General features: G+C 45.2%; 1 protein-coding gene across 1 annotated transcript; it reads right to left on the bottom strand.

Moving 5' to 3' along the window:
• Window positions 1-24,329, bottom strand: LOC306696670 (protein tweety homolog 3-like; the record flags this gene model as incomplete). The annotated part of the gene is made up of 15 exons (XM_079160335.1): window positions 24,278-24,329; window positions 22,882-23,067; window positions 15,072-15,268; window positions 11,188-11,299; window positions 10,871-11,091; window positions 9,476-9,571; window positions 9,272-9,344; window positions 9,032-9,107; window positions 7,945-8,000; window positions 7,350-7,442; window positions 7,073-7,165; window positions 6,849-6,985; window positions 4,783-4,956; window positions 2,235-2,310; window positions 1-135 (listed from the first exon to the last, which is right to left on the bottom strand). The coding sequence occupies exons 2-15, from the start codon at window positions 23,005-23,007 to the stop codon at window positions 1-3; spliced, it is 1,665 nt and encodes a 554-aa protein (XP_079016461.1). The 5' UTR covers window positions 23,008-23,067; window positions 24,278-24,329.
• Window positions 24,330-25,804: the final 1,475 nt, after the last annotated feature.

Below are 25,804 nucleotides of genomic sequence, written 5' to 3' on the forward strand. Positions count from 1 at the left end.
CTAGTGGACTGAGGACTGTGGTCGGGCAGCGGGGTGAGGCCGGCTAGCCGGGTCCAGTTGGTCGTTGGGAACGGAGCGTCGGTTCTGGTCCGGTCGGTTGGTGGCCAGGTACTTCGCTCTCATACTAGAGGTGTACTGGAGAGACGAGGACAGTGAGGGAACAAAAGGAAGGAGGGGGAGGGGGGGGGGAGTAGAGGGAGGAGAAGTGGGGGGCAGGGGGAGTTATGATGGGGGAGAAGACAACCAGAGGGAGGAAGTGAAGTAGGAAAGAATCAAGAGTCAGGAGGGAAGATAACGAGAAGACGAGAAGAAAAGACATGTGTTGATTATGATCACGACTTATTTACACGGAAGAATAAAATAAGTAATGTAGAAACAATTTAACAGTTTAATCATGTACATTAGATCAGGAAATGTCAATGGTGTAAGTAACATACATAGATAGATCTATAATAGATAGATAGATAGATATGTAGATATGTAGATACGTAGATATGTAGATAGATAGATAGATAGATAGATATGTAGATATGTAGATACGTAGATATGTAGATAGATAGATAGATAGATAGATATGTAGATAGATAGATAGATAGATAGATATGTAGATATGTAGATATGTAGATATGTAGATAGATAGATAGATAGATAGATAGATAGATTGATACGTAGATATGTAGATAGATAGATAGATAGATAGATAGATAGATAGATAGATAGATAGATAGATAGATAGATAGATAGATTGATACGTATATAGATAGATTGGATTACAACGTGAGAGGCAAACAAACACAGCAGAAATACTTTGACCAGTCATTTGGACAGCCGGGGGTTTGATTACAACAGTCACTGGTGACATAACAGCAGATTAAGGTCTGGATGGTGTTATTGTAAATTAGCAGATGTGGTCCATTTTTGTCAGTGGTTTGTAGTTAGTGCTCTAGTTCTGATGTAGTAGGTTGTTAGCCTGGTATGAGTTAGTGGTCTCCTTTGTGAGCAGCTAGCCGGTTACTGTTGGAGGCCCCTGGGTTTCCTCACGGGCTGCAGACGCAGCGATGACAGCGGCCCCGTTCCACACACCGGCCTAACAATGATTGAACCGGGGCCACATGGGTGGCTGCCACAGTTCAGTACAGTGGAGGAGGGAAACGTGTGCTCCTGCTACTGTTTAATGGTGAAGGGTGAGGGGGCACAGAAACAGAGGACACATACACCTCGACAGGAAAATGCACACATAGACACACTGTGGGAACAGGAGGAGGGGGGGGGGGGGGGGGGGGGGGGGGGGGGGGAGCAGGAAATTTAGAGGGTTGGGCTCAAAAAAATGTTTCATCTTCACTGCAGGGCACGGCCAGCCATATCCTAAAAAGGTGTTTAGAAGCACTAACGCTACACCATCGGTGTGTGTGAATGGGGGAATTAAGAGGCAACATTTTTTAAAGCGCTTTGTCCGGTAAGGTAGGATTTAGAAATGCGCTGTATAAATGCGGTCCATTTACCATTTTTGTGGATTTAATTTTCTCAGTCCACGGTCTTGTAGCCCCCATATGTATGAAGTTGATACTGCATGGAACAACACCCACAACTACAGTCCCAGCAGGCACCTTGTCAGAGCCACAACTCTCAACCTGTTTTGTGGCAAATAGTTGAAACGAGAGGTGCGATTCAGAACCTGCAGGACTGGCAGGATTGTGACTTGGTGTTGAAGAAAAGGGGGGTTGATGCTCGACCGTTTTTAACAAGAGTTTCTCTCGATCTCTGTTTGTTGTTACGTGGTCTACGAGTTCCCCTCACATGACGGGCCAGTGAAACCAACCAGACTTTGTACATCAGAAGTAGAGGACAACAATTGCACTTATCAGAAGAGACGAGCCTCTCTTTTGATGCAAGTGCAAATCCTGCTAACAACAGACTTCTTTTTCAAACTTCCAGTTATCCCAGGCTGCCAAAATGACCTTCCCGAAAAGGCGATCCGTGATCACGGTCTAGTTTGAGCACAGAGGACACTTGCAGTGGTGTAGGGATAGGGCACTACCTTCCAATATCCACACTAGCATGCTATAAAAAACATTACACATAGGATACAAGTGCATTTATCAACACCGTGTTACAGTCTAAAAATGATCAAGTCCCATCTCTGCGGGGTTCTGCCGTTTTGAATATTTCCCAGCTGCACTGTGGGTATTGGAAGATAGTGGAGGGAGAGTGTGTTCTAGAAAGTGTGCACTTACAGAGGGTGGAGGGGACTCCCTGCCAATCAGGGGGGTGTTCTCACACCGAGGGTTCTGAAAGTTTGCGTTCTGGCTCCTGCATTATAGAATAAGAGGTTACTGCATGTGGTCACCCTGCCACTGGTGCTCAGCTGTTGATCTGTTGTCCATCTGTGGTCTGCTCGTGATTACGACTTGAAGGGCAACTCCAGTATTTTTCAACCTGGACCCTGTTTCTCCATGCTTTTGTGTCTTAGTGACTAACGTGGATACACATTTTTTCTGAAGTTGTTCCAGTAATTGAACGAGCGCGCTGCAGACGGCGGACGCTAAACAGGCTGCGATGTAATTGCTCGGTCAATTTACAGCCACTAAAAGCCTTTTCCACTGACAGACTGTTACTTTTGTCAGACAACATTGTCGTTTTCTTTACCTTTTGCTTGATCCGGTCTGAGAAGTCTTGTTCTGAAATTAGCTAAATATGCAGCCACGCCATTGAAAATCTTTGAAATACCACTAAGCTATGCTTTCTGTACTCCGACACAACAAACTCTGCCTCAACTCTCATTCACGTTTCCACCGTTGTCTTTACCTTTTGTTTGATCCGGTCTGTTAATCATTGTGACTTGTTGCCGGAAGACAACGGCGAAAACGCAAGTGAGAGTTGGAGGGAGGAGATCAGTGTTGTCAGAGTGTGTTGTGTTGGAGTACAGAAAGTGTAGCTTAGTGTTACCTGAATATCTAGTTGATGTTGATAATGTGACGCAAGATTTTAGAACGAGACTTCTCTGAGCAAACACACAAGCGAAAGGTAAAGAAGTCTCTGTCGGGTCCTTTCCATAATGTTTCCAGACACTTATAATAACAATCTGAGCTTGTCAATGGCAAAAACACGCCCTTTCAGTGGACGTACTTTGATGGCGAGGAATTGCCCCGTGTGATTTAGCGGCTGTAGCGTTCTTGTTCAATATTGGACCAATTTCAAAAATTGTTGTCCACATTAACTTCGACACAAGAACATGGGAAAATAGGGTCACGGTCGAAAGGTAACAAAGTTATTCCCCTTTACTGACTTTCTGACAAATGGCCTCAGCAGTAATTATAAGTCAGGGACTTAAGCTGGCTGGCACCATAGAGCCAGGGCTTAAACACCTCTGCCACAGTCCCACATAGCTGACATTCTTTCTTAACAATGCACAAAAGACAAACATTTAGTCTAACAATGGGACACTGGCTCAGTTAAATAGCACTTTTATCATTGTGTGTGTACCCACAGGACGCTGGTCTGGTAAAAAAGTATATATTGTTAAATAATAACTATTAAAGGACTAAAAAGGAGACTCAAAGATAAACGTCCCTTGCCAGCACAGTTTAGCAGCAAGCCAAACAAAGGCTATTTCCTTGATCTCTTGTATTTTATGTACAACAGCGCAACCGATCCCTGATGTTAACAGTCTACACGTCTACACACCTAAGAGGTAAATATTATGGATGTCTGAAAAAACTGAAGGTTCAATTTACATTAATAATGCAAAGAGATACATAGGTCGCTTGATATAAACAACACACATCAGTCATCGTTCAGTATTTAAAGCTCTGTTTCAGTTTAAAATAAAACGTAAGATCTTTGTACTTAAAGGACAAATAAGTGGTTTTCTACGTTTTGGTCCATTAACTATGAATATAGAGTTTAACTTACTGCCAAACCATTTTCCAAAGTTTAGGTCTACTGAATGTTACTGAACTGATTTCCCTAGATTTGAATCTGTTCCTTTGAGTCTTGTTCTTGAATGTCAGATTCCACGAGCACGACAAGGAACGACATATCCTCACGACTGTATAGTCACGCAAAGATAGCCTAACTTTCACTGTAAGGCATTACCTATCTAAGTCTCACACTATTCTGGTATGGACTCAAACTGACTATCTGGCTACATGGAAGGACATAAAACCCTACTCAATGCTTTGGAACATAAATCATCGGTTTATAGGATCTGTCGATGGACCAAAACATGAAAAACGCGGTCCTTTAATGGTCAAAAACACCACATGACTTTCAGAATATCTATTTCCTTATTTCTTGCTGCAGAGTTACAGCAAACATCACATAGTACTTGATTAGCTCACAGCTAATATAGAAGCAAGCAGTGGCAGACTAGAGATGTATCTGCTAAGTTCTCTTGTTGTATTCAGAGCAAGCAGTCCTTTGGCAAACTGTAACACGTAGCAAGCAGGGTGAAAGCGTTATACTTATACTATGGAAGGTAAACTTGGACTGAAACAGGCATGCTGGCTGATACAGCAGGCAGCAATTTCTATCGGTATCAAAAGGAAAGCTAGAGCGGGGTTTTTAACTCACTGACAATGTGTCACAAGGGACATGCGAGCCGTACAGAGCACAAACTATTCTAACTTATCGCATCGCAGGCAGTGGAGCGTTGCTATGCTGCTAGACTGGGTCTCGGGGGGGTTGGGGGTTTGGAGGGGGGGGGGGGGCAAGCATCAGCTACCTACGGCAGGCAGTGTATTGATCCTGCTAGCCTCTAGCTAGCGGTGGGTGCTAACTCACATGTATTCAGTGACGGGGGCATTGCTGACAGTGTGGGCCGTAGCGGGCAGGCTAGCTTCGCTACCGTAGCTGGAGCCACAGCTGTAGAGGCTGGGCATGTGAACGCGGTACAGGTTATCGTGCACACCGCCCCGCGAGGCACCCGACTCGTCCTCTCCGTCTTCCTCATCCGTCCTTCAATTGGTCAGGGTTAGGGCAGGGCACGAGAGGGCATGATGGATAGGAGGGGGGGGGGGGAGGGGGGAGAGGGTAGAGGGGAGGGAGATCCGAGAGAGACAACAGAGTGTAAACAAGTGGTTGAAGAGGAGGTTAGGAGAGGGGAAGGTGTACTTGTACTATGTGGAGTCCCCTGATACACGAGACTGGGTGAGGCCATGCCTTCAGCACCAAAAGCAGCTGAACAAGAAGAAAAGGAACATGGGCAGCATTCATCGACACAACAGCTCCACTACCAAGTACAGTGGGGTCTCTAATGTTACTACACAGCCCAGAGCGAAGCTGTTTGTCATTGCTGTGTGTGGTAACATAACATGAAACTGTATGAAGATAGGAGATTCTTCCACACTCTTTTAATACGTAGAAACATGCAGTCATTGTTTTTCTCATGCAGTCGTCCTCTATTGACACAGAGAGGACTCGCTCCTGATAATTACTCTCCATTTCAAATTGTCCAAAACTGACTCAAAATTGAAATTCATTTTCCTGAAAGTACTTCATGCATCGCTGAGTGCTCCATGGAACTTAAAGCAAAAACATCAGGGGGGAGAAGAAAAAAAAAAGAAGAGATAACATGGCTGGTTTGGGCAAAACTATTTTCAGACATAAAATGGTAAAAAGAAATGTCAAAAACGGGCCAGCGAGGTAACAGAATGAGGCGTCAAATAAGATATGTGCTGATTTGGAAGTTGGATCTCTGGCTACAGAAATGTAATGGCTTCTACAATGTACGGGTCAGCCACAAAATACATGTAAGTGTGCATATGTAGACCCTATTATCAGGAATATTTGTATTATTCTTTGAGGTTGTTTTAGGGAAGTCTATAACAGCCGCCCACATATTGACGCAGTACACATCAGGCCGGTAATGTCTCAAAGAAAAAGAGGGCGGGAGCAGCATGAAGAACATGTGTATCAGGGCCTTTCAGGTACGTTAGCGCAGGCATGAGGCACGACAGCAGTTACTGCATTGACTGGCCACTAGATGGAGGTGTTTCACTTCAGCAACCAAACAAAGAGCTAAGCACAGGCAGCCTAATGTGCAACCAACCCCAACAAATTCTGGGACATTATGGATTATTGTTTTAAAACCAGCTGGGCCTTGCATTAGCAATGCCGGTAATTCACACCCAACAAACAAGCGTAAAAACACCACAATTATGGCACAGCTGTGGTTCGTTGTTCAAATCGTTCTCCTGAGTGAAACCTGTAGCTGCGTGTGCAGTCTAGAGCTATTTGCGCTAATTTAACCAAATCATTATTTGTTTGTTTGGCTTATTGTGAAAGGGGCCGTTTTATCGGAGCGCGGGGTTTGATTTCCTCGATAACCACCATCATTCGCTGAAGCCCAAAGCGTTTCCAAATCAGGACAGGGAGAGAGAAAGAAGGGACGGAACAGAAGGAGGAAGTGGGGCACAGGAAAAAAATGAAGGAACAAAAAAAAAACGTGGCGATACACAATCTAACACAACACTGGTGCTCCAAGTCCACAGCGGAGAAAAAAAGAAAATGAGAGATAAGTACAAACAAAGAAAACAGACATTCAGCCAGACTGGCAGTGCTGACGAGAGAAACAATCAAATAAACTTGCAGAGAAAACTGGATGGATGCAAAGACAGGCAGGAAGACGTACGGGAGGAAGGAGGCAAAAACACGGACAGAGTGACACATGCATGGGCACCGAGTGGAGTCCTAACGGGTCTGTCCACTGTTTTCAGGTCACAGGATGCATTTAGTTCAAACAATTAGGAAGTTAGAACGAGTAACACGTTAGCTGTTAGTGTAAAGAATAAGCCTTGTGCGAGTCTTGTGTGTGCTTGTGTGCGAGAGACTGCATGTGCGTGTGTCACCTCTTGCCAGGCCAGGTATGAGGCACGCTGCACACAATGGAGGAGAACATCAGAGCCGTGACGAAGGAGAAGAGAACCAGGTAGATGACGCCCTCCACCCCGTCGTAACACAGCCCAGTCAACGCCTGGACGTAGTCCTACATGGGGGGAGGAGAGGCTTCAGTTGTGGAGAAAGTCTTGGATTTTGAGTTTTTCCTCTCTCCGAAACGCACAAAGTGACTCACCATGTGTAGGCTGCGACAGTCGACCAGAGCGGTCAGCTGGTGAAGGCCGACCTCGGTGGAATTCAGCACGGCCTGGATTTGCTCGAGACTCCCCTGCACACAAGGAGCAACGGTTAAACACGCATATAGATTGTCCGCTTTCATGTCCATCCTCACGCATCATCTACGAACACGCTTCTGTAACCGCCACTCCCGTCACGCTCCCGCTAGTGCAAATCCACTCATCCGTGAAAATAAAAGCAGATCATTGCGCACACACACGAGCGCGCACACACACCTTGGTGTTGGCATAATCACGTGTCGCTGATCTCAGTAGCTCTGCCACATCATCCTGCATCTCCACCAATGCTTTGTGACTCCCTGACAGCCTCTGCAAAACACACGGAGAGACAAGAGACACAAACAAAAAAACATGCACAAATACATCTCTTGGTTATTTGATTGCTTTACAGGTTTAAAAGGTATAATAAGCAGCACTTTCCTAAAAAAAACAATGTAAAGTATCATACAGAATTAACCCCTCTCAATCATCATGACACTGAGCTTCTGCAGGAACCCTGCCCTCTGCCTGTATTTGCTCTTTTTTTTCTTCTGATATTTTGCTGTGTCGTATTTGACGACCAACGTTTTGTTTGCTCGCTGAATATTTTCGTGTGCTTCACTGGCTTCACTCTCTAGCTCGCTCAACCATCTCTCTCTCTCTCTCTCTCGCTCTCTCTCTCTCAGGAGGATTCAACTTCGCATGCTGTGTGCTTACAAGCAGCAACCAACAAACAGTGCTACATAGTACAGCTTTAAGGAAAAACGAACACATGAAATGGAGGAAATGTATTTCTATAAAGAGCAGTAATCAAAAGAAAGGATGAAGTTACCTGCTGGAAGGGGTTAATTTGGCCAGGGCTGCACCTCAGGTAATACTGCAGGATATCTGTGAGTGAACACATACCGGTACATACATGTTATTAGAATAATAATACATACATTTAAAATATACAGTTATATGAACGAAAGGCCAACACTATTAATGACATTAAGACTTTCTACGCCCAGAATCTCTCTATGGAGGCTCATTAGCAGTATTACTCAGGCATAATTCTGTGTGTGTGTGTGTGTGTGTGTGTGTGTGTGTGTGTGTGTGTGTGTGTGTGTGTGTGTGTGTGTGTGTGTGTGTGTGTGTGTGTGTGTCACAGAGGCAACATCTGTGCTCTACAGAGCGGAAACGACTGACAGACAACAGAACTCATTAGACGAGTGCAAAGAGGGAAGAGAGGGAGGGAGAGGAAGAAATCGTGAGGGATAGAAAAGGATGAAGAGAGAGAACAAATCAGATAATGATCCTAAGTGAAAAAGCAGAAATGGGCTCTGAAGATTCTTTATTTAATTTTTGTTTACGTTGGGGAGAGGCAGGAAGAAGAGTGAGAGGGAGGGGGGGGGGGGGGGGGTTAGTGTGCAGGATTGCTGATGCATTGCAGTCAGCAGAGAGAGTGTCAGTCAAACTGGATACACACACACAAACGCACACACTTGTGTCTTAAAATAGAAGCAACATGTCAAGGTGAATACTGAAGTCTATTCAAGACGTTTCCGCTTATTTGTCAAACCCACAGTATCCGTTGACCAATCAGCTCTTGATTCTTCCTTTATGATCAACACTACTGACCACACGTTATACAAGGTGAGGGGGGCCGAAGTCATCCCCAGTGGAGCAGTTGTAGGAAAGGGAACGACACACAGACTCTCTGATAATTTTCTCATGTAACACAGGTTTCATATTGTCAGGCCTCTAAAAATAAAACAATAAGAAGGAAGAAATAGTCTTCAGGTGACATCAAAGGGACATATTTAGCCTGTGACAGTTTCGTTTTTTTTACGATTCACGAGCCTAAAAGTTTTGGAAACGCCGTCTTATAAAAACGGCTGGTACCAGTTCCCTGGTTCTGTGTTTCCTTGTCTCCTTACCTTGGTTGATGACAGCGTTTTCCTTGGTTACCCTGGTGATGTAGGTATCCGGGGAAACGCAGAAGTCACTGGCGGACTGTAAAGAGGGTAAAGCACACACACACACACACACACACATACACATCAGCCTACAGCAGCATCCACGCTGACACTCGAGCAGTGAGGGGGGGGGGGGGGGGGGGGGGGATTACATCACTGCGGAGTCAGAGAGTTCGGCGATGTTGCCATGGTTACACTTACAGCAGCGACAGCCAGCTCCAGGCCGAGAGACCCCCAGCTGATGATCAGAGTCAAAACACCGAGCAGACACACGCTGAAGGACACAAAGACGCATGATTTTAAAGTCAAGATTCAGCAACAACAACAACAACAACAACAACAACAACAACAGAGTCGAGACAGGATTCGGCTCGTCCAATGGGAGCAGCTTGTGTCGTAGCTTACCCAATCAGAGTGCCTCTAGAGTTGCGTATCAGGCCGAAGAGCACCAGAAGACAGATGAGTACATCAAACAGCAGCAGGCTGAGGTACCCCAGCCACCTGTAAACACAAATACAAATAGGTGACACAAACACACAGAAGCAACACAAGCCACAAAGTAGAGGGCGAGCTGATTTACCCGTTAACGTACACCAGTTCACCTGTCCCTCCTCTCCAGACACATTTCTAGTTCCCCAGATCAAACCATGTTCCATCCGTCCATCCTTTCCCCATCGGCTGACAGCCACACCCACCTACACACCTGTTCCCACTTTACCTAATCAGCTCTGCAGCCATTTTCCACACACTCCTTTCCAGCTTGCTGCTTTCGTGTTATGTGCTTTTGGCTTTCAAGCCCTCGGTTACCTGAACCTGAATCATGAATCATGCACATGCAAACAAATCCGACGAGGGTCAGACAAGAGAATCCAAAGTCCAAAGGCAGAGGTTCAAACCAGGAATGCAAATCCCAAAAGTGTACGGCAGAGAATCAGAAAATAGTCAAAAAAATCACGTCTTTTCCGAACCAGTATTCCTCGATCTGGATGGAAAACGTCATGAAGTCAGTCATGAAGGATAATACATAAGGACTTGCTACGATGTTTTATTTTTATTTTAAGCAACTTTATCCATAACACATAGAACATTTGTACAGTGACAAACTAACTTCTGTTAAATTCAAATAAGGATTCCTGTCCAAACCAGAATTGATTTCAACGTATCCATATTGTGCAATTAAACAGCGACAGCGGATGTTATTGATGGCCGAATGGTGCGTCGCTTAAAATGTTGCTGTCGGAAGGCATTGTGGGACACAATTGTCTACTTAGCTTTTGTAAAGGACGGTCCAGTGTACCCTACGCTAACGGGGATTAGAAAAGGAAGCGTTAAAGCACCTTTCCTTAGCATTAAGAGAATTTGACCAGCTCAGTTAGAAACCTTCCTAAGCCAAATAAAAATATTCAACCACATGCAGAGGGTCAGGCTGATGCAAGTCCATGTTAACGTCCAGGTTCAGGTTCAGCTCATGATTCTGTCAGCTCAGCACATTTCTGTTTTTCCTATCCCCTTGTTACCTCGCTTACTCCAGCCGTGACGTCAATGGCTAATTTTTGCATTTTAGAATCACAAGGTCATAAAACAGAAAGAGCCCATTAGTTTATTCAGCATTGTTGCTGGTTGGTTAACACCTTTGTGGTCAGGCCAGAGTGGTTTTGAATGGTTTTATCTCTGAAATGAACATTTGAAATGTAAAAACACAACTTTGTAGAATTCCCTCTGAACAGATCGGTTTCCAGTTCAATCCAGCGAATTCCTTCGTGCATTACAAAACGCACCTCGTTACTCGTTAGTACTGACCTGTAAAAATCGAAAGCCTCCGTCTTGTGGGCCAAGTCCTCCAGGGAAATGTCAGTGTTGGACCAGAAGGGAACGTCCACCATCAGCCTCACCAGCTCGTCCAGCTGTCCCTGCAGCTTTTGGACGATGGACACGTAGTCCGTCTGCTCCTGGAAGGCTGTCTCCAGCTGGACCAAGTTCTCCTCCACTGTCTGGTTTAAGGCGAGGGCGCTGTCTGACACCTGGACATCCAACGGGACGGAGAAGTTAGCCTCCAAACTGCCACGAATCACATGTTTTCATTCTTTTAATGCGTGAGGATACAGCAGGTAGCTCACCAGTTTCTCCACCCCGGACACGGTGCGGTTGGCGTGGCGGAGGGAGTACGCCAAGCGGCTGGCCCCATCGCTCGACTCGCCGTTTCCGTAGAATCCCACAGCGATGCCAGCGCTGGGAGGCAGACAACAGGAAGCGTTAAAATGACTAATCAAACCATCGGATGACATCAAATCAATTAATATGGATATTTATGACCCATTTCTCACAGTCACACAGGCGCTCACACACAGAACGAGACTGAAGCAGAGAAGGTGAAGTTATTAAGTGCAGTTCCTCTGTTAACCAGCAACGGGCGGCGCTGAGCTCGCTGTTCTTTGCATTGGTGTCACCCGCCGGCCTCGGGCAGGCACAGGACTACCAGGAATGATTCACACACACACACACACACACACACACACACAGAGCCTACACAACAATTGGGTCACCAGACCGCACATAATATGATCCTGCAGCCCTTCATCCACACATGACACATGCTACAATATCAGAGGTTCAACAGCCTTTCTTCAAAACACTTGTCGTCCTGGAGCATGTTCACCAACCCCCCCCCCCCCCCACACACACACACACACACACCCAACACCACCGTCACCTCCAAAGAAATCTCCTTAACGCTCTCTATCTCCTCTCTGCCCCCCCACACACACACAGCCCCTCCCCACTATGCTCTTATTTTCTCACTTACCCGCTTGTCTCTTTATGTACTGTATGCGTGCATGTGTGTGTGTGTGTGTGTGTGTGTGTTTGAGTGCACTCTTTGTATTGATGGTGTCTCGGTCTGAACGCTAACAACAGGCAGATTTGTAGAGGGGAATTTATGGCCATTGTTAGGGCAATTCATTGTAGCCCATTAGATCTTGAGTAGCCCCGTGTTACAGCTGGTTTACACACACACGCCTTTGTGTGAGTGTGTGTGTGTGTGTGTGTGAGTGTTTCAGAGCTTTACGATGGACTTTATGTGTACATGTGTCATAACACAGCAAATACAGAGGGAAACGGACTTGACAGGAGACTCAGAATAGAGATGAATGAAGGCATGAATGTGCTTTACATGTTGATGTAAATAACGTCTCTTTATCGGTCCATTCCCCCCCCACACACACACACACCCCTGCCTCCCACCATCTCACTCCATCCTCCATGTCATCTCAGGTAAATCATCTCCCTCCGCTGGTGATTACTCATCCTCTCTTTGCCTACTTCCTTCCCTTCATCCCTCCTCTCTGTCCTCCTCTCTCCGTGTGTTTCATCTCGCTGGTTTAATACCTGCCGCTCCTATCGGGGGATTTCATGACTTTATCAACCGACAGCGTGAGGAATGAGACATAAAAGAAAGGGCCGGTTAGGCAAAGTCAGATAATTGACAGCCAACATCGGACGGCTTAACTCTGATTTTACATAAACACATATATCACTAAGTCATCATCGTTCCCTCTGAGACACAGCAACCTGTTCTGAGCGATGCATAGTTCAGTCTCTGAACCTGACGGAAATGCTTTGAAGAGCATACTGAAACGCAGACATGATGAGTTCAAGTCCAAACCAAACCGATTCACCTGAATCCAAAATAAATGCATCCAACGAGTAGTTCACGTTCTGTAATAACCTCTCTATTTACGCCATTCCCACGCCGACGCCACCAGTAACCAAATCAACCACGACTGAAAACGTCATAGTTCTCTCTTTGTCATTGTGAAAATAGAAATCAGTGTTAGAGCTGCAGCTACATTTATTCAGTCAGAGCTGTCAGCTGCAGTTCTTAGTCAACATCCCCGCTGGCCTCGCGTCGCCTTACATAAAAGAGATATTATGACGAGCTCTAAGCCGTGAGGTGAGGAGGACTTGGTATCGGCACATCCTCTGAGTTGAGGTACCTGAATCAGGATTGGGACAGAAATAAATCTGATCGATGTCGCCTCAATTATTTGTGGTATTGAGTATTCTGTCGCTCATCTTTTAGATGAATAAAGGAATCATTCCACCTATAAGATGTCAACCGCCCACATCATCTTTGCATTACAATCTAAAACCCCGAGATATTAAACACATAAACTAGAACCAGCTGTTTGTGATTGTTTCTCAATAACTGAAAATGTAATTGATAATAACAAAACTTTAGATTAATGTTCTGTTGAAGGAGTAATCCTGTCGGCTTCCATACGTCGCACAGAACATAAATAAAGACGCGGCTTCTTCCCTCTCAACACTCTGCAGCTGCACACAAACGCAGGAAGTCCACATGTGGCTGGTGCTGTGCCAAAAATAAAGCATGATGTCATATTAAAATGTGGACAAAAGAATCGCATGAGCGCTCATGGCTCGCATGAAGACACACACACACACACATACACACACACACACACAGATTCATATCAAATATTCAATAAGAAGTATTATAGCTAATCATGAAATATTAAACGCTGCAAAAAAAAGAACACTTTTCTGCACTGAGTCACGCGAAAACACACGGACTGACAGACACACACACACACACACACACACACACACACACACACAGACTGTATAATTCATTTCTCGTCTCTGCATCAAATCTGCTTCTGTCTCCATGGCAACCTTTCTAGGCCAGGGAAACGGCCGATCAGAGAGAAATAATAAATAACGGAGGAGGACAAAAAGAGATGAAGAAGAGGGGACGAGAGGGAGGAAATGTCTGGAGAGGAGAAGTCGAGGAGCGAGGAACCGTTTGTACGTTAGTAACACCACACGGCCTTTCGTGTCCTGAACCAGACTGGAGGGGACTCGATTGGTGCAATGTCGGTCGATTAACAGTCACTGTGTTCAGTCACGCCGGCTGCTGTCCAATGACAACGTGTGAGACAAGTAGCCATGTTTTCCGCTAACCCTGCAATACATTTGTGACGTCATCACCTTTCAAGGGTTTCCTCAGACTTCTCTCCAAACTCACAGTGGAGCATATCACCTTTTTAAATCATCACAAATACAATGATTTCACACAGTTAACCGTACGTAAGGCCCACTAGTCACGTTTTGACTAAAATGGCGGCTAAGCTTTGAGCAAACTGAGACGTGAACCGGTGAGTGTTTTAATGACAAGAGCGCACAAATCACTGAAGTCCAGTAGCTGATACATCTTGACATTTCATTGTTGTTTCTAAGCTAGAATGGCAATGAATTGCTCTGTTATAATCCACCTTTACGGTGTTACGGTGTCGCAATAGCGACAGAAGTGAGCTGCAGCAATGGGCCCCCGTCTGGACTGGAACGTGGGACACAGCTGCTGTGAACACGCCCGTAACTTTGATTGTCTGTTTTTAGGGTTACTGGTGGAGTGGAAGCATGTAACAGAGAAATGAATGCTTTGTATGCAGCAGTAGGAGCAGGCGCCATGACGTCAAGGCTGTTCCCATCAGCTTTTATTGAAACTTTTAAACTTTATTTTGGCATATTAACTTTTGCATTTCTGGCCCCAGCTTGCTAATGTGCACATTTAAAATGGGCATGGAGAGAAACATAAATATGAATGCAAGAAAATGGACAGTACCATGTGTGCACATAATGTTAATATGGGTCCCTATGTGACTCAGACATAAAGTCCGTTCTGTGCAGTTTTAGCGATAATCTCGATGCAGCTGTGCAGCAACAGGCTGTATTACACCGAGCCAGCAAACCAGTGCCAATCCTGCCCCAGAGATAAGTTAGAGACTCTATTTAAGGCTATAGTGCAATTCCTTTAATAGAGAATGATTAAATATATTGACCTTTACTCACTCAAGTATTCTTAATAGAACAAATGTTATAGTCGCAGCTGTTGCACGGGAAAATGAGGTTGAACACCTTCCTATACACACGACTTTATTCTAAACGCGTAGACTCTAATGGGGGGGGGGGGGTGACCGCTCACCTGCAGACGAGCGTGGCGATGATGACGCACCAGGCGGTGCAGCAGCAGTCGGCGCTGGGCTGCTGGGAGTGCGTGCGAGAGTGCGAGGAGTCGTCGCTCTTGCGTCGCCGGCAGCAGAGCCAGAATGAGTAGAAGAGGAGGAAGAGGAGGTCCAGGCCCAGGCACAGCAACGCCACCGCCCCGAGCAGCAAGATGGACTGCAGGGGGGGAAAAAAACAATTAGTGGAAACAAAAAAAAAATGTATGACGTCGCAATACAGTTTAAGTCAACGATTTTCCCGTCACACTCTGAGAGCTTCAACAGCCCTCATCACGGGGGGACGATTTAGGAAGCGGGTTAAATATACAGGAAGCAAATCAGCTGATAGTGAGCAGACGGACCAGTTTCTCCTGCACGCACAGATACACACGACTTGTGTTCCACCTCTCCGGCCATTTGAGGCCAGAAAATAGTGTCTGTTAATATGGGGATGTTTGATGGATGCCATGCAAAAACACATTTGCACGCCATCAAACACGCACACCTCCGCGGAGGGAGCGGAAGCGATGCAGTTGGGGAGCCGTGTGTGTGCGCGCCAGAGACCCACCACACAGATCACACACCCGCTAAAAGCTTTGAAGTGTAGAAGGAGGAAGGGGGTGGTGGGGGTAGATAGAGGGGGTAGTGAGAGAGGGGGGGAGGGGTATATTTGGAACAAAACAGAGACTGAAGAGACAGAAAAAGAAGATGTGAAAGACGATGACTGAAGCGAACACTAAAAAAGGGAGAAATGGGTAAAGACAGAGATGAGGGCTGTTACAATGATTTGCCTGGGACTGACGACATCTTTTCTTTTTTTTTTTTATCACACACACACACAATGTTTTTCTTTCCCCCTCTTGGGATGTCTGGAAAAGTCATTGTACCGCGGGACCACGGGGAGACGAAGGCACGTTTCTGGAAAACCAAAATCTCCACCTGCTAGAGTACTTACAGTAGACAAAGGAACCGTGCCACAGTGCTGCTAGAAGCAGCAACAGCGTGAGTCTGGGGAGTCCTCTTGACTCCGCCTCTAGGATCCTCACAGACTTCCTAGATTCACAGGCTTTCTAAACTGCTCCTTTTATCGTGCTGACCTCAATTTTTTCCTTGCTGCCAGCCGGCAATTTCCTCACCCTGCGGCAAATGTATGCACCTCCACTGTAAATGTGTGTGTGTATTGTGTGTGTGTCAGAAATGTATATTCATATTCAGAATTGCCTCAAATATGATGTTTTGTTTCTTAACAATGTATCAGGGATGCAATCTTGGCAATGTGAAGCGGTCAGGATCAGTGGTCGCAAGATGATTAACAGGATAGTCCCGCAGAAAACAAACACAAAATCATTGGAGGATTTTTCTGATTTTCTGGTGATCTTTTCGGGGGTTTTCTTGTGAAATACAGAATAATTTTATCTCTTCAGGCCTTGAAAAATGATTTAAAAAACAAGAAAACAAACTGATCTCAACTTGTGAACAATCTGTAGACATTTACAACCATTGAAGACTTTATTTTAATTTGAGCGGTGACAAAACATTTTTTTAACCTGCAGGGTTACGACACAAAAAGTCTACGGCCATGCTGACATGTTCGAAATGGCAACTCTGACAATGTGATGCTTAGCAGGTATAATGTCGGCCACGCTCACCATCATAGATTAGCGTGTTAAGAAGCTAACTTTGATCATTTGCACTAAACACTTAAGTGCAGCTGAAGCTGACTGGAAGGTCATTAGTTTTCAGGAATCTGGGGGTTGCCAGGTTGAGAAATTGGCAACCGATTCTTGCCCTTTCGTTGCAACTTTTTAACATACGAAAAAAAGCGTTATTGCGTTATTATGTTTTTCGACAGTGTGTTGAGAAGTTCGACGAACCCGTCAACATCCCGCATTGCTTCATGGCAAAAAACTCTGATTCTTCCATCAAGAATAATTCATCTCCCGGGCCTGATTTGACTCGGTGCTTTTCCTACAGAAACGACTGTTCAGACTAACCAGCCACACTAGAGAACAGCTGACACGCTGCTCCTCGCTTGTCAGTTCAAAGGCCCAAACCTCTGGTCACATCGAGAAACAACGCAGCCTAATGAGGCCAGCATTTCCAAAATGAACTGTGGCAGATGTATAACCGGGTCAGCGAAGGGTTCGGCATCAAATCCGGCGGGGCTAGTGGGTCACTAGAGCGCTACAGTTAGAGAGGATACAATATGATGAATAACAGGAAGTGACCTGCAGTGGTGTAACGGGACATCTGAAGGGACAGATGAGGGCTAATCCTCGAACGGCAGTCCAAAGCACGACCCTCGGTCCCCGCAGAGGCATCGAAGCTCTTCTGTCGTCTGAGGTCTCTAACCAAGAGCCTACAGCTAGGAGGCGTTACAATACACTTTAAATAGTCACACTACTCAGGCGCTGGAGAAAACACAAAGTCATTTGTGGCTCTATCCCTTTACAACTCGCCATGCCTTTTTGACCGAGAAATCCATATATTATATCAATAAAATCCATGTGCCATAAAATGTTCTATTTTCTTTTCTATCAACGCTGGTAAACAGCCAAACGTTTGACATTGCAGTCGTTTACTGGTGTGCCCACATCTTACACAAAAGGTTTCTACATCTGCTGCTCTTAAATTTGATTTAAATGAATTCAATACGTTTAAGCTCTAATACAGTGCACGGCCCACAAAGTGCCCACTTAAGACTACTGTGATGTTATGTGTGAATCTGTAAATAAGTCAAGTTAAAACAGGAAGAAATGGCCAAATATTGGATTCTTTTCACGGTCCAACACAGGCAGCGGGCCAATAGTTTGGCCGCCCAAGAGTTACGCAATAATAAGTACGGAATAACTCGTACTTTTGTGTAATTCTTAGTCATTATTACGCTCTCATGGGAAAGCAGTTGGTGAAGCCGGGCGGAGTGAGAGGAAATCAGTTGATCGCTTTTCTCCAACAGGTTGAAGAAGCTGAGGGTGAGGAGGGTGAGGAGGGTGAGGAGGGGGAGGAGGAGGAGGGGGGGGGGGGGGGGGGGGGATAAGCTCTGTATATTCCTGGTATTATACTTTGTTATTATCTATAGGCTTAGCGCTAGAGACGCCGTGCTACGGTAAGGCCATACTTTGCTCCACGAATGCATTGTTTGATCTCTTGTGTCTTTAAAATCAACGTTGGGGCTTAAAACGCATTAAGCTTTAAAGATTGAGAATTAAAGGTCACGCTGTATAACCATGTTTTCATCCGTCACAACGCATGCTGCAAGTATGACAATAGGATGACACAGATACAGCGACGATAGAGGGAAGTGACACGATAGAGAACGTGTGATATTTTCATTATGAATAGAAGTTAAGAGCTTATCAATGAGACAACCGATGACAGACGATAATCAATTCATCATTTCAGACATTTCTTTGTCATATATGATATTCAAATGAACAGAACCAACCGCATAACCTTTGGGAAATTTAAATAATCTTTTTACCCCATTTCTTTATGACATTATGACACTAAAAAAAGCATCTACTTTGCAAACAAAGCAATACAACAGCTGATCCAGGACTGGCGATGTCTGGTGTATGGGCTTAAAGTTAAAACGTATAATCTGACCAAGGAGCAGGTCTCTGCTGCACTCTGCTCCCACTGCGTATGACGGCCGCCAGATTAACCGTCGGAGCAGATTAAGCGTGGATCAATTAGCCACTAATAAGCGTGGTGATCTTGGGCGTGCATGTGTGTGTGTGTGTGTGTGTGTGCACAGCCATGCTACTGGAGATCAGCTTGCACGCTGGAGGAGGAGGAGGAGGAGGAGGGGCTAAATGTTAAACGCCCGGGCATAGTGATCTACTTTCAATCTGTCCATTTAAGTGTGTGTATGTGTGTGTGTGTGTGTGTGTGAGTGTGTGTGTGCGTGTGTGTTTGAGCTGACAGGATCAATCACTTCCACCTCAGCGAGTTGTCCTTGCTCCCCCCCCCCCTGCCTGGGTGTTACTCTGTAGCCGGGGCCTTGCCGTCTATCCGCTCAACTTCTTTCCTGAGGCGCTGACTGACCTCCAGTCCATCCTGCTGCTATTCATCTGCACTACCGGGTCAGAGAGCAACCCAAACACTAACTAATTTCTAAATTTAAACCTCTTAAATTCCACTTTGATCCTTTTTTGGAAAAATGCGATGCGATAACTTCTTCCACTGTGAAAACCGAAACACGCGATTCAAAATAGCAATTACAGACTTTACTTTCCGCAGCCGGGAATATGTGTTATTACAGGTCACATGACTCCTCCGTAATGTTCTGCAGCTGTTTAACTGTGGCCGGTAGCTGACTCTGCAGTTCTACCATAATACAAGCGGAGGAGCGCGTGCACACAGACGGACACGCAAGCTACTCCTCGGGATGAGAGCTCCTATTTCAGCTCCTCAGGAGACAAAATGAAAAACTGTAAAAACATCCCTGAGTCAGCATCCCAAATAAAGTCAAAGTCATCAGAGACCAACTGCTCTCGTCTCTCTCTCTCTTTGTTTGTTAAGAAAGAAAAAAAACATGTCCGCATCGGATAGAAGAGGAACATGAGTGAGTGAGTGACATTGTGTGAGAAGAAAGTTTTGAGCAGCTTCAGAGCTCGAGAGCTGAATACAAATGAATCTGCGGCAAATCACATCAGAAAGAAAAACACTACACAGAAGGATCTCTCTCCATTGTGTGGGAGAGAGAGTGTGTGTGTGTGTGTGTGTGTGGTGATGGACTCAGTGCACTGAAGGACACTGTGTAGGACCTTGTTTGTGTGTGTGTCTGTGTGTGTGTGTGTGTGTGTGTGTGTGTGTGTGAGAGTTTCTCAGCTGGATGAGTGGATGCATGAAAGCCTTTGAGACAGATATACTGAGCCAATCTAAAGACGGGCCTCAGTGAAAGAGTGAAAGAAAGAAAGAGAGCATTCTTTCACAACAGACTCCAGCCCTCCCCTTCCCACTCTCTCCCCCCCCCCCCTTTCCCTCCCTCCTCATTCCCTCCCTCCATCGCCAATCCAATTCAACCTCCTTTTTCTTGTTTTTCTCACCCTCTATCCCTCCCTCTCCCTCCCCCCGTCTAGCCAGAATTAATGATTTCACCCTGAATAGAACCCCTATATTCACACACACAATAACACTCGCACACACACACACACACACAACCCCTGAGGGAGATCTGTGACCTCACCTCGACGAACAACACGAAGAGCTAAATACGCACTGACGCAGAAAGTGACCATACTGTATGTGGCGTAGTGTACATGCAGCACAGAGAGCGTGCACCACTGCTGTTCATACAAACAAACATGCGACCATAGTGCAGGATGCTCGGTTTGCATAGAAACAGCCCCGTCGGCTTAAATATGTCAAGATGTAATTAGTCTAAAAAGGGGGTCCTTAAAATTCTAGTGGTCACACACATTGACACACACACTCACAAAGGCCCTTAGTGAAACACTGAATAGCTCACAGGAAGTGGCTATTTGGCAATTTAGAAGCACCTCCCAAGGCCCATCCAGCTTTCTCTCTCTCCCTCTCTCTCTCCTCTCGCCTCCAATCAGTCTCTCTTTATCTTCCTCACTCCTCCTCGCCCCCCGCTTCCCTCTCCAGTTCCCATCTCCCTCCCTCCCTTGTTGGCGGCAGTGGGTGCCTTCCCACGCTCGGCTCTTGAACTCGCACGCCCTCCGTCCTTTCCCCCGTATGTACATGTCAGCAGACTGCATTGAGGGGTGACTGCAGCCCATGAAATGTGGGATTCTAAACGATGTGGTCTCTGCCTTTTTCTTTTTTTTCTGGGGCTGTGTTTCCTGGTGCAGAGACCTGGAAGTCACCTTGTTTGAGGATACAAATGAAATGCAGCAAAAACTGGGCCAAAGCCCCTTTTTTTTGAGACAGAGCTGCTCTCTAAGGCAGCGCTGCAGACTCAGTCAGGGTTCTAGCACAGAAGGACTGCAATCACGTTCATGCTTTTAATCCTAATGGTCGCTTTTCCTTCCGGGCTATTATTTATATGAATCGATTAGCTGTTAATCCAATAAAATGTCAGGAAATAGTGAAAATAACGATAACAAATTAGCTCAAGAAGGTGTCCTTAACTTACACTGATTATAAGCAGAAAATCCTCATATATAAGAAATTGGAACCAGAATTGCTTTAGCTTTATATTTTATTTAGGCTTTGTAAATTTAAGTATCAAAATGAGTCATCGTCCCGATCATTTTCTGTCCATTTGACCAAAGCATAGAGACAGAGCCCGATTAAGCCCCGCCCACCCGGGGGGGGGTTAAACAATCCCTCTCTCTCCATCGACTCTGGATGGCGTGAAGGTGCCTCCGTGTCAATTCTGTCTGCTAGCAGACAGCAGAGAAGTGCCTAAAAGCAGCCGTGTGATGGGTTGCACCACAAAGAACCGAGAACTACGTTTTTAGATGCTGACAAACTGAGAATATGAAGACAAAAGTGAGGCATCAGCAGGAGGAACGGGAAAACTGTGGGATCCTGACACTCAGTATGCCTGACGTTCCATGTGCAGCAAGCTTTCTGTCCAAATGTCACTTTTAGGCTAACTGTACATCTGTAAGTTACGCTAAAGCATTTTGACACCATGCAACTTGTGTTATAGTGGAATGTGGAGAAATCAGAAAGATAAACAGTATAATGTTGTGCTTTAGCTTGCTACAGTAACTTGCGAACAGCTAACTTCCTCATCTTCATCATCATATTTAGACAAAGAGTGCTTAAATTATCCTTTGACGTAATGAAATCTGATGTTTTTAGCTAGCTGCAGGCATTTTGTTAGCATTTCAGCCCTTGGTTGCGTATTGCGGCGTGGTATGAGGTTGTATGGCGCGGTATGAGGTTGTATGATGCGGTATGAGGTTGTATGAGGTCATATGAGGTTGTATGAGGTTGTATGATGCGGTATGAGGTTGTATGAGGTCATATGAGGTTGTATGGCGCGGTATGAGATTGTATGAGGTCATATGAGGTTGTATGAGGTGGTATGAGGTTGTATGAGGTGGTATGAGGTTGTATGAGGTTGTATGAGGTTGTATGAGGTTGTATGAGGTTGTATGAGGTGGTATGAGGTGGTATGAGGTTGTATGAGGTGGTATGAGGTTGTATGGCACGGTATGAGGTTGTATGGCGCGTTGCGCTCTGTTTCTATTGGTTCTCGCGACTATTGGAGAGCCAAGCAAGCTTCGCCTACCTGCTACCCCTCATCAGATTGTCGAGGATGATGTGCAGGAGCTGCAAGCAGTTCATCCAAAGTGGCCTTTTAATAATTTCTTAATAAATCCTGAATAGGTCAAACTCTCCAATATTTTCAAAGAAAAAGGCAAACATTTGACAAATGTAATAAAAAACAATAAAAAGAAATGTGTCTTTTTCTTTCCTCTAGTAATTAATCTTCCCTTTCCTCAGATTTAAAGTGCAACCGTTAAGGGTTCCAAATCCAGGTTATGGAACCACCTCACTTTTGATTAATCAGCTCATAAATTCTGCACAACATACGTCCATAAAAATGATGGAGCAGGTTGGGGATCAGTGTCTTGATTCAAGGACATTTCTCTCTCTCTCTCTCTCTCTCACACACACAAAGCATTGATTGATGCCGGGAGGGAACCCACAACAACTCTGTGGTTGCAGGACAGCCGGGGCCACCACTCTGCTGTGAAACGACGGTGTGCGCAGGTGCCAGGCGGTGGGACGATAAGGTGATGCTGCGTGATGAAGAGGATGATGAATCCAGAGTGGGAGGTAATTATTCCCCCGTTCTTGTCTTACCTTCTGGTACTCAGCATCCTCTGGTCTGAAGTCACTGCTGACGAGCTGAAATTCGATGTTGAAATGAGGCATCCGGTGGAGCAGATTCACCCACCAGGGCGGAGAGTAGTTCACCACGGCCGCCATCCTGATCCAGCTACCTGCCGCCTGTCACTTCACTCTCAAAGCTGATTCCTCACGCGGACACTGTGGAGAGATTCACCGCCGTTGTGGGTTTAACAGGGCAGAGAAAATGACTTCATGCACTATTCTCACCACCTGTCAATGGCAGACGGAGGTAGAAAACTGCAAGTATCGATGTCATTCCGCCAAACACATTAAGTAAGATGAAGGTTCAGCATCCGCAGTCCTTGCTGCTAATACTGTTTACCACCAAAAACATCAGAAAACCTAGTTCGGTCAACTGGAGTAATTACGGATGACTGGCGTGATTACAAAGCCAGTGTGATGAGTTATCTGTGATTAGTCAGAGACAGCGGTGGGACAAACATGCCAATCAACATCAACACGCCGATATATTGTACACTCTCTTTTGCATTTGTTGGGGGATACACTTGCACACAGTTTTATTAAGATGTCCTATAAACTCCACATTAATGTGCATAGATTGAAAATATTTAAATCGTGGAATGCGTCCATTCTAGCAGTTCTGTCTTTTTTTTCTGTCTGTGCCCATCAATGACACACTTGTGCATCCTGCTGTGCGAGTGGTTGAAATGGCTAAAACACTGCAATGTGACACATTAATTCATTTTAATTCTTTTTTTATTATTATTTGAAAGTGGAAATCTTTCATAATGACCTCAAACAATATGATTATTTTGCCCATTTAAGGGTCTGTTTTCCTTTGCAGTTCCTGGTGTATTGTGGGTAACAGCTTTGTCATATAATGTGCCTTTATCGTGACAACCGTGGGCAATATTAGTGTCATATAATCTGTCCTTCCCGCTCCAATCACAAACAAACAATTACATGTCTTGATAAGATGATGATATTTTTCTTAAAATTACATTTAAAATATTCTATTGTGAGCACATATTAAACCAATGAGGTCATACTGTATTTGGACATCCTGTACATGAATTATAACACGACAATAGCGTGGCTGACAGCTACCTCGCATCACCCAATTTACGCCCATACGGAGAAACGCAGGCTTCCGCGAGATAAACGTCTCGTGCACGGTTTAAATGGCCGTTAAACCGAACCGCGACTCTTTCTATTACACCGACTGTACTGTGCCAGCGCATGTAGGTCGACTCAGTGGAGGGTATCCTCGCAAAAGAGAAAACAGATTAGCTATCTTTGTCCCGCTTTGTGCGTTAAAACTACCGCAGTCTCCCGGAGTCTGTGGACATCACACAGCCGCAGACGAGGCACCGTGTTACCACCTTACCTCGGGTGAAGCCAAAGCGGGTGCAGACTCTCTGATTTTGGTGGAGTCTGTGGGAGTCCAAGGGCCGGCGGTGTAGTTCACCTATTGTCTTCTTCTATTCTTCTATTGCGGTGGATTTGAACACCACAGCCGTGCGCTGCTGCTGCATCAACGCGGCCGCACCGAGCTCGCTGCGGTTCCAACCACATCGAAAACAACGGAACGACGGTCACCGACCCGGTGCGCTCTCATTTCACCGAGACGCCCTCCTGTTTCCACTGCCTTCCCCCAGAGAGCAACAATGCCTCGGCCGATTAGGGGTTAAAGTCGTTGACCCGCAACGTTGTTGCCGTTTACGCCGTCGTTATTGTGTCGCTCTTACACCATATCGTCGGTTGGTGCTCGTCGGTGCTGTTCCCACGATGACCGTCGTCGAGTTCAAGAGAGTTTAGCGCTGCGGCTCCTCAATTGGATGATATTGTTGGAGCGTGAAGCGAACACGGTGTTTAAAGAAGCCCTGGAGGACGGGGCTTTGCGGCAGCTCTCTCTCTCTCTCTCTCTCTCTCTCTCTCTCTCTCTCTGTGCATGTGTGTGTGTGTGTGTGTGTGTGTGTGTGTGTGTGTGTGTGTGTGTGTGTGTGTGTGTGTGTGTGTGTGTGTGTGTTTGTGAGCGAGAGAGAGCAAATGCGCAAACACACCGCCCCTTAACGTTGAAACGACGGTAGTACATGTTACAGCCAGGAGCTTCATTAGTACATTTAATTAAGTACAATTTTGATTTACTTGTAGGCTACATTACTTGAGTATTTACATACTTTTTTACAATTACCAGCTGCAACATTTGTGATGCTTACAAATGAATCATCATCCAATGATAATAACACACATACATATATATATATTATAATGAAATGAGTCATTCTGAATAACGAGTACTTTTACTTTTGGTAGTTTAAGTGTATTTTGATGCTGATATTTATACTTAAGTAAGATTTTGAATGTATGACTTGTACTTGTAACAGAGTATTTGACATATTGAGATTGTTTTATGTTTGATTAAGTAAAATATTTTGAGTACTTCCTCCACCACTGCCTTTTATTTCAGTAAGATGAATGTGAATACCCTCAAATAAACACTCCTGCTTTACAAATCCTACTAGCAAAAGTGATTAACTATTCACAGTAAAATGCACTGACAAGTATCAAAAGTGAAATTCTTGTTTTGCATAAAAAACTCCTCCTCTGGGACTAACATACAAGCACAAGTTGGAGGCACTTATATTTGAGTACTCCCATTTACTGCTACTTTATCCTTCTACTCTACTACATTTCTGGGGGAAATATTGTACTTTTTACCTAATTGTCTGGCAGCTGTAGTTACTTTGATCAAAATGTAACATACAAAACATGATGGCCTGTTAAAATGCGATGTTGTTTAACACAAGTGTGTCAAATACAGCTTACACGTCAGTGTATCAGTAATAATAATCCCATACTCTGACAGGGGCTATTCTGCTGCATAAGGAGTACTTTCGATACTTTAAATACA

The sequence above is a fragment of the Pholis gunnellus genome, assembly GCF_910591455.1.
Source record: "Pholis gunnellus genome assembly, chromosome: 5".
NCBI classification, from domain to species: domain Eukaryota; kingdom Metazoa; phylum Chordata; class Actinopteri; order Perciformes; family Pholidae; genus Pholis; species Pholis gunnellus.